Below are 12,767 nucleotides of genomic sequence, written 5' to 3' on the forward strand. Positions count from 1 at the left end.
ATTAGAAAAATAATTTTTAGGTTAAATGAGATTGTCTAAATGGTGAAAAGACAAAATTGCCCTAAACAAAAAATACTGAATTTGTAGTAAGTTATATATGTATTTGCTGGTAAAGTGCTGATGGAGATCACTATAATTGCAAATTTTTGTATGGCCTAAGATGGGCTAAGAGAGTTAACTTATACTTATCTAGTTATCTTCATGATCTAAAAACAAATCATGTTGTTTTCATTTGCCTCCTTGGTATGTACATGTTATAATAAAGTTTGAGGCAATTGAGTTGGGTTTATAAATGTGATCAAGCCAATTGGATATATGCACAATAAAGCTAATGGTGGTATAAATTGCATATAAGTGGTATGAAGCTACTCAAAGAGTCGATGAAGAACAAAATAATAATTTCATAAATTTCAAAACAAGACAATATCCCAAGTTGTTTTAATTTGTATTTATCCAAACATAAAGAATAGAGGTATACAGTAAGCCTATATAATTCACTGGAGATAACATAACACCATGTCGTTTCTTCTTACAATATGATTACTAAAGACTAAACATAAACACCATGTCGTAGCTCTTTGTTCTGCCAGTGTTGAAGTTGGTTCTGAGCTCATCTACAACCAAAACGTGAAACTTTAAAAACAAAAACCTGCATTTCAAAAACCAAAACCTGCAATTTAAACTAGAACCTGCAGTTTTTGAAAAACCAGAACCTACAGTTTTTGAAAACCAAAACCAGAACCTGCATTTTAAACTAGAACCAACAGCCATAATAGCACCCTAGAGATTTGAGAACAACAAGATAAGTAGATATAGCTTGTAACCACTGATCAAATAGAGGCAAATTCAATTTTATTTTACATACCTATCCTGGCGGAATAATATATATCTTTAATCACAATCCTTAAACACACTTCACATGTGTATCATCTAAAAAGTAAAGAAAAGGAAGCAACAAGATGAAAGCACAAATATGGTTTAGAAAGCAACAAGATGAACGCAAAAATAGAAACTTGTAACACTCAAGGAAGGGAAAAGACGTAATGGTTCTCTCTTACCCTGTCATATGTGTCCAACCATATGTTGTTTTCAGTCCCGTTATACCACAAAGGCACAAAGTGCTGGGACACGAACAGAAACACAAAATGCATCAAAACATCAGATCATGAGGAAATAACCAAGAGGTCAATTCAAACATGAAACATCAGATCGCATGACAACAAAAGTCCTCTATTTCTGAAGTCATGATTACAGAGCAAACATTTCACTAATCAAATTCATCACATCTAATCCATACAAAAAATNAATAGAGGCAAATTCAATTTTATTTTACATACCTATCCTGGCGGAATAATATATATCTTTAATCACAATCCTTAAACACACTTCACATGTGTATCATCTAAAAAGTAAAGAAAAGGAAGCAACAAGATGAAAGCACAAATATGGTTTAGAAAGCAACAAGATGAACGCAAAAATAGAAACTTGTAACACTCAAGGAAGGGAAAAGACGTAATGGTTCTCTCTTACCCTGTCATATGTGTCCAACCATATGTTGTTTTCAGTCCCGTTATACCACAAAGGCACAAAGTGCTGGGACACGAACAGAAACACAAAATGCATCAAAACATCAGATCATGAGGAAATAACCAAGAGGTCAATTCAAACATGAAACATCAGATCGCATGACAACAAAAGTCCTCTATTTCTGAAGTCATGATTACAGAGCAAACATTTCACTAATCAAATTCATCACATCTAATCCATACAAAAAATGAAAAATCGAGCTCAGTCCGTTCATCGTGGATCAAATAACATAGAAGATCAATACATTAATCCAAATAAATCAATCATGAATTCAGATAAGAGGTTTTTTTTTAAAAAACGAGATACGAATCAAGAGGAAAGAGGATCGAAACCTTGACACCATCGACGGAAAGGAAACCACTAAGGATACACTCTTTGAGACCGGTGACGAGAACGATAACCTCGTACTCTTCATCCATGGCTGATTCTGAAAGGTTCGTAGAGCAGAAGAGAGAAAGAGATCGGACAGAGAATTTTTTTTCGGCCATTGCCGGCCATCAAAGAATATTTTTTCTTGACGGCTAGGGCGAAGAGTTTTTGTTTTTGAGAGAAAGAACAGTTTTTGTTTTTTTCTCCCAAAAATAATTTTTAAGGCACTTATGTAAATACAAGATTATAAAAGTGGTTTAAAGTCTTTTGGCAACATATTAGTACTACTCTAGTAAGTTAAAGAAAACAGATACTAGTCTAGTAATAAACCACGATTTATGCACTAATTCTTTCTATTTAAATTTGTTCAAGTTGTACATGGAAAATCAAAAAATACATATTGATGCACAAATGTTAATTGTATGAAAGCTGGTGCCGTTATACAAAACTGCATCTACATATAAACTAGGACAAACTGATTTAAGTTAAACTTTCAAAGCAATTATGATTTTAATATACATGTGCCTTACTTGATGAGACTATTATGCGCATGTAATTGTCGAATGATGACATGCTTGAAGACTCGTTTCAATTTTAGATTATTATTTTATTTTTTTGTAAGTCATATATATATCAATTGAACATGTGAACGATCGGTTAGATTCTTCCAAAACATAATGGGAAGTGAACTAATGTGAATGCGTAATGGTGTTGTTACGTCAAAATCTTGAGATTATAATGATCCGATAAACTCAAAATGGCGATCCCATTATCACATCAATATCATGCATAGTTTTGTTTGTATGTCAACGTAATTTAATTGCCGGTATGAAACTTAATCGTTGTCTTATGTGATTAAGAAAATGTTGCTATATATGATCCGGTCTATGATTTTGCGATAATTGTATATATATTACATTACGTTTCATCGAATTGTAGATTTACGAAAGTGTGTAAATGCTAATGTTATCCAGATATATATATATATACACACACACACACAACTGCCATGTGATTGTAAAATGGTGTGTATCCAAGTTCCAAGTCTTCAAGGGGACCAAAGTGTTCGAATCCATTATTGCTGTTTCCATCTTCTGTCTCCAATTCCCCAAACTTGATAACCTCATTTTTGTGTTAGGGGTAAAATTATGAGGCTTCAGAAGAATGAAATAATTAATTTTCATGGTTTAGTTAACTGTAGACTAATCATAGAAATTTTCACCTCATGTGAATTATGCACGGATTTATTGCATGTAATTTGGTCGTAATCGATCAACAAATATCAATCCTCTTTATAATAAAACAGAAGTAAACAACATTATTTTGTAGACTATATAATTTTAATAAGTTGGTTACAAATAGGTTATAAATTAATGATAGATTAATTAGTTACAAATAGGTTATACCGAAAATCTTAAAGAGAATATTATAAAGAATGATATCATCTAACTTACCATATTAATTTCTTTTATTAAATTATCAAATAAAATATTTTGATATCTAACTTAACATATTAATTTGTTAACTATCATTATACTTCACCTTTCATTTTTATATATGAGTCTATTATGTGAAACAAATAAATTATCATATTATTTATTATAATTAAAAAATAGTTTTATTTCTGGATATACCATAAGTTGAATTTTTAAAAACAAATATAAATTGTTCAATCTATAAAATATTCAAGCTTTAGTAATATTATTCTTTAAATATAATATCTATTGAATTAAAAAAATTTACTGAGTAACGGGTCAAAATTTGAATATTTAAATTCAAATTTACAAAATTATGTCTTATAATGACATTCAAGTCATGATGTAGAATATACATTGTTGAAATAACTTCACATATATAACCTAATACACCATATTAAAATTTTATTTTATAATATAAAATAAAATTTGGTATAAAATAAAATTTAACCAGTGTTATAGTACGAGTAATTATATAGAATCATTAACAATATAAAACTTACAAAATATGTGTTTTTTTTCAAGCCATCATATTTAGCATATGATTTTATTGTATATTGTTTTATCCAAAAAACTTTTAAAAACAATCACATAAATTATATTTTATATAAAAATTATAATAAAAATAGAATGAATTTCAATCTGTGCTATAGCATGAGTCTTAATCTAATAGAATATTGAAACGTCAGTGCTTGATGGTTGCACAAGTTAGGTTATCCCAATAGAGGATTTTAAGAGAGATTCTAGTGGAAAAAAAGAAAAAAAATTAAATCAGTGAAATCAAGAGCTCATACGTGTCACATTTGCGTTGGCCAAACAAGAAATAGAAGTAGAATTTTTTTTTTGACAGACGATGGAATATTTTTTTTCCTCTCTCTCTCTTTCTCTCGATCGAATTCCAGAATTGTCAAATGAATGAGAAGAAATCAAACGCCATAGAATCAGAGAATCGACTCCGAGATTGATTAGTTTGATATTTGAGTTTGGAGTCGATTCATTCGGTTGAGGTAGAAGCAATTGGAATCGGAGGGTAAGCTTCTCTGTTTAGTAGTATGAATTCGCGATTAGTTAAACGGATTAGGGTTGTTTGGATTTTGTTCGCAAATTAGGGTTTAGGGTTGGTTGTTAGAAATGGGTTCTTGCTTGCCTCGCCTCTGTTTTGATATGATGCAGCTTTGGTTCAGTTTTTGTTATTGTTCAATTACTATGAAGCAAAAAAGCTATAAGTTTGTCTTGACTGAAGTTTACTTTGTTGCAGGTTGTTCATGATCATAAGCTAGTGAAGTTGTGATCGCTGGAGGAGGAGTATCTGAGCTACGCTTTCTAAACCAGGTCTGAAAGAGGAAGCAAAGACGACCAAACCTTAGAAGACCTCTTCCTATACAATTAAACTTGGTCTAAGTCTCTCTCTCTCTCTCTCTATCTTCTCCTTTGGTAACTTACTTGAAAACCCATAACAATGAAATGTTGACTCTTTGTCAATTCCCATGGTGATTTTCAGTGTTGGTTTCACTTGCAGATCAAATTTAGAGGTTGTAGTCTTCAGTACCACCACCGGTTGTGGAAGGTGAACTCTTTTGCTGTTGCTGCTGCAATTGAAACAATTGATGACTCAGATGGTTTTATCAAAGACGGTGATCTTCAAGACAAGGTTCCTATTCGAACAAGTAAGCTTAAGTTCATTGTACTTAGTCATAATGTTAGGACTATACTCTATTTCTACAATCTTGTTGATATGTCAAACATTTTGGGTAGATACTAATTAGGACATGATGTTTACCTTGTGGGAGGTTGTGTACGAGATCATATTCTAAAGAGGACACCGAAAGACTTTGATATACTCACCTCTGCAGAACTTAAAGAGGTTGGTCTCGTCATGTTTTCTTTTTCTTCTTTTTTCTTTTCTCACAGTTTACATTATCCCAATCTGATTTTAAGTGTGTCTTTTTGGCATCAATGATGTTTAGGTGGTTCAGACTTTCCCAAGATGTGAAATTGTTGGAAGAAGGTTTCCTATACACGTTGGAGATGATTTAGTAGAGGTTTTTGCTTTAACTAGTCATTTTATTTCTTTCTTTCGAGTATACTCTATGCATAGCAAAAGAAAAGCTTATGTCTTTGTTAATTTTTCTGAATATGCAATAATTTTATAAACATTCTTCTGAATATGCAATAATTTCATATTGTACTTTAATTTATTTATTTAAAAAAAAAAGTTCAAATTAAGAGACTCAATATTATAACCCACCATTGGAGGGGAACATTTTAATTAGAGTTCCCAAAATTCTTATTCAACCATAAATACAAAATGTATTAATTAAAAATTTTAAGAGCTCCAAAAGTATAACCCTCCATTGTGGATGCCCTTAGTGAAATTTGGTAGATATGTAGTTAATTGACTAAATGATGTTAGTCCAATTATTAGTTAGATCATTTTATATTTAGGCATGATGATTGTAAAAGAATATATTTCTCCCACAAATCAATCAAAACATAGTAAATACGCAATTACTTAAAGCTACCTAGTGTTTTTGTCTGTTTCTTCACAAATGGTTGCAGACAAAAACAAAGATTCTTTGTCATTTCTCCAACTGCTAATCCTTTTTTGTTGTCAACTCCAACTACAAATCCTCAATAACCCACTGTTCTATAAGTATCTTCTTAATTGTTCATTTTTTTGGTTCAATTTTTTTTTAAATTTCGACCATTTATTTTTGATTGGATACGAAGCCTCCATTGTGATTCCACAGTTTCCAGTTGGCTCTGCAATGTTACGTGCCATCATTATGTATCCGCTCTCTCTCCATCTGTTTCCCCATGAGTTTCTCACAATCAAATAGTCATTTCCGTTCTCAGTACCGTAACCTACAGTAACAACTCCGTGGTCTAGCTCTGTCCCACAAAATCCATTTTTTTGGTTCAGTTTTTTTCCTTTAAAATTTCGACCATTTATTTTTCTCCTCAGCCTTCTAGCTAGTGAATATATGTGTGCCTAGTTACTACTAGCTAGTCCATTTGCTTGAATTGGGATCATACGTATAACAAGAAAAACAAAATTGGATCTTACATATTCTCTTTATTTAAAATTCCTCAAAAGTCATATGTTCATTACTAAAAGCTATTTTTGCTTGACTGCATTTCTAAAGGGTAATTAATAGGGGAACCCATATATGAAAATACGCAATCTGAAGTTTTACAATCTTTTATTTTTTTTTTACCTCTAGTTTGTTATTAACTAATAATCAAATTCAACCCGTTTTTATAACTAACTATCTTATTATATAAACCTTAGTTTTTAAAGTTAGTAATTCATATAATCGCGACATGTGTCAAGTATATCGATAATATTTTGACATGTGTGAAAAAAATTATTTAATAATTATAAGAAAATTAAAAAATCCTAAGAATATAAGGATTACAATTATTATTTTTGAAAGTATATAAAACCAAAAGTAATCTATTATACAACTAATTCTAATAGGAAACTTATCTATAAAGAAAATATGTGCAATTAATAAGGAAAATATTTGCAATTAATAAGGAAAATATGAAATCATGTGACTCACTATCTTATTATATAAACCTTGGTTTTCAAAGTTAGTAACTCATGTGATAACGACACGTGTCAATTTAAAAATTGAAGATTTTGTCATGTGTTATACAAAAACTTTGTTTAACATATTTGTAAATTATAGAAATTAAAAATTTAAACAAAAAATAATACTAATTCTATAAGAAAAAGAATTAAGAAAATTATACAATTAATTACTATAATATCATAATTAAATAAATTATACTGTCAATTATTAATCCTAAAAGAAAAAGGATTGTAGATACTCACTTTTACATAAACAAATAATTTTTTCATAATAACGTCTTTGAATTTTTGATTAATTTATGATAATGTTGGACAAGTAGTAAAACTATTATTTCTGAGATTAAAAAATATGAAACAAATATATTTAAAATATTGTTACTTTTTCAAATATGAGAAAAAAATAGTTTTCATATTTTTTTGAGAATTATTTTTTATTAATTTTTAGTTTTTATAAAATATTAAGTAAGGTATAAATTTGATACAATTCACATTTTTTTGATATGAAAATTATAAATATTACTCATTGGGATTGATTGCATAGAATTAAAATCTAATTTTATTATCATGTAATAATATACAAAAAAAATTTGTATTGTAAAAAGGAGTGTGTAAACTCTAAATCCAATTTTTAAAAAATCAAATGAAATAAAATTAATATTTTGAATACAACTTAGAATTTCACATATTTATTTTATATCCGCGTCAATACGGACCTAATCTAGTGTAGTATAATTTTTTAATAGGCGGACGTGATTGTCATATTGTCAAGATTTTGATGCACATTCCCTTTTATACAATTTGAAGCAATACAATACACAACTCCATACCACCGAATCAAGATCAACCTCATCTCTTCTGTAAGTAACGAATCACCTTATCTGAGTCCCTATCTCAAACTCAACTTAACTCTCCATCCATGAAATCCTACCTCCCTAGTTTTTGTAAAATATGAAGTCTTATAAAACTAAAGAAAAAAACTAATACGTATAAAAAACGTTTTTTTTTTTCACTTCTATAGTACTAACCATAAAGAAAATAAGTAGGTGTGCTTGATGAATATATAGAAGCCAAAAGTATACTCCTAAAAACGGTTGGTGAGGGTTATGTTTTTTTTTTTTTTTTTTTTTTTTTTTTTTTTNTTTTTTTTTTTTTTTTTTTTTTTTTTGTCAACGGTGAGGGTTATGTTTGATGGTATATATATAATATATGTGACCGTTGATGCTGAGGGAGGAGAAATAGAATGGGCCTCGTGAAGTATTGGATTAAGGACCAATTTTTTCACCAATATGTTTGATACTTATTTCAATTTTTGTAATTTTGTAACACTAATAGTATCCCTTTAATCTAAAGAGGGTTCCTTGTGAAGCAAGCAACACAGATGCACTATTTTCACTTTCAAGGTTCAATCAACCAATCAACCAATCAAACAAGACTCAAACTCTTCAAATCATGTGAACAAATAAACCATAGTGGGGCAAATTCCCTAGCTAAAGCCTAAATCTATCCAAGTCGAAAGCTAATCTACTCAAAGTATTGGGCCCAAAACTATGGGTCTAAACCGGTTCGGTTTTATTTGTCGTTAGGTGGACCCTGGATGCATATGGAATTGATTCGACCAGTGTTTCTTTTCTTTTTCTTCCGTCTACATCTTGACTTACATACGGCTTTGAATAATCAGTTTGTACAGATAATTTAACCAGCCTTTGTTTGGTAATTAATTATCATATAGTCTACGAATTTAAAAACACATATCATTTTCACTATTTGTAATATGATCGATCATAATCTGTACGTATTAAATTTGAACTCACTACATAGGTTTGGCGCATGGAAGAACACAATATATTATAGGTTTAGATATAATACAAAGTACAGCGGTAATTAAAGCCCAACTACTTATTCTTTTGATCCTTATTTATGCATTAATTAAGTAAGCTGCCAATATAGTATTTTCTCTTTTTCCTTCTTTAAGTCTTATCATCTTATGCATGTATGATTCTGTTAAGGTAATATAACAAGAACGCTCATATTAGCGGTGTTGGCTCCTCTCTCTCCGACCTGGTGATCCTCCACCATTTCCATCGCCTGAGCCACCACCTTCACCTGCGTGCCCGGTCCCACTTCCATGGCCAGAACCACCGTCTGTGGCTCCTCCTCCTCCGGAACCAGACCCAAATCCAGTTCCTGAACCCGTACCCGAACCAAACCCGAATCCACCCCCTTTGCCTCCTCCTTCTGGTGACGAACCAGAACCAGAACCATAGCCATAACCACCTCCTGGGGTTGAACCCCATCCCCAACTATATCCCCAATTAGGTCCATGAGCCGAACCGCTTGAACCGGTGGATCCTCCGGTTGGACTACTCGGTGTAGCGGCTGCATTAGAAGGTGTTCCAGACTCCTCTCCTCCATGAACAAATGAGAAGGCTAAGAGTAGAGACATTATTGCCAACAATGTAAAGAACTCACCCTTCATTTCTCTCATGAAATAAATATCAGTTTTAGCTCTTTCTCTATGGCTCAACCCGTTAAGACTTCTTTATATACGCAATAACACAAGAACACGCATTAGACACGTATTATAAGTATAACTATTACTATTATTATGTGATGAATCTCAATGACAAAAAAAAATCTTTTAAGAAAAAAATGCCAATAGAAAAAAAATCTTTTTAGTAAAAAGGAGATGAAGTTAGTGACATCCGTGAGATGTCTCTCTTTTCAGACATGTGAGAATCCGATTTTAGGGTTAGAATTAAAATGTCGGTTTATGTGATATCTTTTTAAGGCTTCCATAGTAATGAGTCACACCACTCATGCTTTGTGCTATTTTTGTTGTTACCCCCACTAACTCTTTGGACATTATTATTTTTTCTTTTCCTTATTTGGGTCAAAAATTTATTTCGTCTTCTTCATATTATTTCAATAATTAAAAAAAAAATGCAATTACAATGTTATAACATATTAGCATGTAATATAATAACATGTGAAACGGTTCCGTGAATATAACTTGTGCATGTAACGTTTTCGAGAATCATTTTCAATACGTTTAGTGTATCAAATGGTTTTTTTTTTGTCTCTAACGAGTGAGTACTCTTCTCATTTTCGGTGAAAAGTTTAATATAATGTTGAAAAAAGAAGTGTACTACTTGAAAGTTGAAAGAAAACAGTTCTCGTGACTTGTTGACAAATGGCAGCTCACACATTCTAAAAAAATCTGTCGTTATCTCTCTAGAGATTTCCACTGAAAGAGTAATTGAATATTATGTTGTTGGCAGTTAACATAATTCCTACTTCGAAGACTTTTTTCATGTGTTTCGGGGGGTCTATTATTAGTTTTAAAAGAAATAGTTGAGAATTTATGAATTGTATAGTATAATAGTCACTTTCCATAATATTCTCCGAGAGGAAACCATTACCTCCTGCCCTCCTGGTGTAGAAGCACCTAAATTTGAAAATAAGTTAGTGGCTAAAAAGTTTTTTTTTTTTTCAAGTTAAAGGAATTGATTACGCTTAATGAGATATTTTTCCCATGTTCTAAAACGTATATATATATATATATATATATATATATATATATATCAACCTTGTACTTTCATTTAATACAACTGAAATACTTGGATGTAAAGACTCTATACAGTATATATATATTTACAAGAAGATATTTATATGCAATAGTCATAACGTTTATATGAGAAAAGTGATCATGTATGTTTGTTCAAAAATTTTTTTTTTATAAAAAACTCTATGGATTGAAAGATGCACATAGACAATAAAATCATAAGATTGACACTTTCATTATATATCATGATCCATATGTTTAGGTAAAGAGGTCTATCTACCGTCATAAATGAAGATGAATGTATTGACTGAGTTTTATAAGCTGTCCGGAACATGTCATGGGATTGCTAATGAAAACAAGATCTCATACAACCAGGTATATGTGAAAACAATGAGCAGAACTAACAAAGATGTTGAGGCACTACTTGACAATATTGCGGTAAGAACATATGTAAAGTTCCGAAGTAGTACAAAAGGTAGTACAGGAAGCCAAGTTGTGTGAATACTTTGAAGAGTTGGAGAACAAACGTTTGAGACAACTTGAACAAGCCAAGAAGGTTAGATATATCAGAGGATGTATCAAACGTCTGGACCAGTTCTTGTACTAGTTCGACGTTAATACAGGAAGTAGTACAAGAAGCTGAATTAAAGAGTTTGAGTACATAAGCTTAAGACCAACTTGGACAAGCCAAGTGGCAGCTGCTGAGCTGAATGAACATCTTGAATGGAAGATTCAAGATGAGATCATGGAGAGAAACTTTCCTTATCCAAAAAGAAAAGGAAAGTTCTCAATTTCCTATTTGTTGTATAATAGGAAAGTTGCCAACTCTAGGGGTTTGGCAATTGATATAAATACCAAGAGGACGCTTCATGAAGACCTGCGCGCTTCAAGGTATTCTCAAGAGATGCACACAAGATGTGTGGTGTCGCCCCATCAATAAGATAGAGAGATCTTTTGATGGTTTATTCATCTAGAAAAGAATGATCGGCATAGTAGTGCTTGTATCATATGCAGTTGTAATTGCTATCTTGTTCTAGTGAATTTGTTCTGGACTAGGTCTCGGGGATGTAGGAAAAACCGAACCCCGGTAACAAAGCTTGTGTGTTATTTACTTTATGCACATACAATCTCGAAGTCCATCGTACACGTAATTAGACTTAGCCACAAATATGCGTTTTCAATTGGTATCAGAGCGGTGCTCGATAGAGATCTGTTCTTGCTTCGGGTGTGATCCTGGATTTGTGGCAAGTGAAGTGATACGATGTGTTAGGGATTTGTTAAAAAGTTGGCGATGTATCGATTTCACGCGGAGATTCAGAATCACCTATAGAACCTAGCTTCTTGTGTTGTCAAGAGAAGGAGTTTGAACGAAGAGGATCCTGTTACCCGTAGAGGATTTATGAATCATGGGCTTGTATTTAATTTTTGAGTGAAGTTAAAAAAAAAGGGGCAATTGAAGAACGATGTCAGCATTGTGATGTTCATATCCTAGGAAAAGAAGCGGTCGAGGAAGCAAGAAGAATCTGCCTATTGGGTTTGGTTTGACAACTTTGACTAGGGGATGGATGAGTCCAATAATATAATTGGGCCTCTAAGAAGCCCACTGTGAAAAGAAGAATGAAAGTTGGATTCTATAGAAGCGGCGTCGTAAACGAAGGTTCTTCTATAGTTCTGAATTTCTGATCTTTTAGAAGGGTAATGAAAGAAAGACGTCATAGAGTAGTGATTCGGGAAGTCGTCTCAAGCCAGTTAGTGGTATTCTCGAGTACAAATTTGAAACTAAGGAGGAACTAGGAAGGTCAGTATCTATGTCAGATGAAAGAGGCGAATCTAGTCTTGGCGGATGATTCACGAGATACTGAGGTCAAAATTTCAGTTTTAGTCATCGATGACTACACAATTGATTGGAGAAAGAAAAACATGTGTGGGGTTTGGCCGAGATGGTGCTTGACAAAGACTCGTCAAAGTGACCAAAGATGGTGAAGAGATGAGCTTTGCCGGTCTCGTGTCGAAGCTGTGTGATGGGTTTGTTCCGAAACTTGGTTAAGCTGACAAATTTTCATTGGGGATTACAGATTACAGTAGTAACTAAGCATGGTTTGGTTTCTGATCTCAAAAGAGTATTGGATAAAGACGTCACTAGAGAGGGTATGTTTGTGAATCATGATTGACTGAT

The 12,767-nt window shown here is 32.1% G+C and overlaps 2 protein-coding genes and 1 long non-coding RNA gene across 9 annotated transcripts; 1 reads left to right on the forward strand and 2 right to left on the reverse strand.

The window, feature by feature from the left end:
• Positions 384 to 2,152, reverse strand: LOC104723244 (probable secretory pathway GDP dissociation inhibitor 1). 4 transcript variants are annotated; one of them, XR_757309.2, is made up of 4 exons: positions 1,920 to 2,152; positions 1,531 to 1,593; positions 1,338 to 1,402; positions 384 to 614 (listed from the first exon to the last, which is right to left on the reverse strand). XR_757309.2 is itself a non-coding variant. In XM_019232339.1 (3 exons), the coding sequence occupies exons 1-3, from the start codon at positions 2,073 to 2,075 to the stop codon at positions 495 to 497; spliced, it is 339 nt and encodes a 112-aa protein (XP_019087884.1). In that variant the 5' UTR covers positions 2,076 to 2,152; the 3' UTR covers positions 384 to 494. The 4 variants fall into 4 exon arrangements, 1 of the variants encoding a protein (XP_019087884.1); XR_002034046.1 differs by lacking the exons at positions 1,338 to 1,402; positions 1,531 to 1,593; positions 1,920 to 2,152 and adding exons at positions 866 to 930; positions 1,059 to 1,280; XM_019232339.1 differs by lacking the exon at positions 1,338 to 1,402.
• On the forward strand, positions 4,236 to 5,589 carry LOC104723245. Of its 4 annotated transcripts, none has more exons than XR_757312.2 (5): positions 4,236 to 4,461; positions 4,690 to 4,832; positions 4,933 to 5,098; positions 5,187 to 5,295; positions 5,399 to 5,589. It is a non-coding gene; the product is annotated as an uncharacterized LOC104723245 (long non-coding RNA). The 4 variants fall into 4 exon arrangements; XR_757313.2 differs by having other exon boundaries at positions 4,951 to 5,098; XR_757310.2 differs by having other exon boundaries at positions 4,240 to 4,461; positions 4,690 to 4,826.
• Positions 8,802 to 9,592, reverse strand: LOC104723247. Its single transcript, XM_019232528.1, has one exon. The coding sequence runs from the start codon at positions 9,439 to 9,441 to the stop codon at positions 9,031 to 9,033; it is 411 nt and encodes a 136-aa protein (XP_019088073.1). The 5' UTR covers positions 9,442 to 9,592; the 3' UTR covers positions 8,802 to 9,030.

Source organism: Camelina sativa, chromosome 11 (genome assembly GCF_000633955.1).
Source record: "Camelina sativa cultivar DH55 chromosome 11, Cs, whole genome shotgun sequence".
Taxonomy (NCBI): domain Eukaryota; kingdom Viridiplantae; phylum Streptophyta; class Magnoliopsida; order Brassicales; family Brassicaceae; genus Camelina; species Camelina sativa.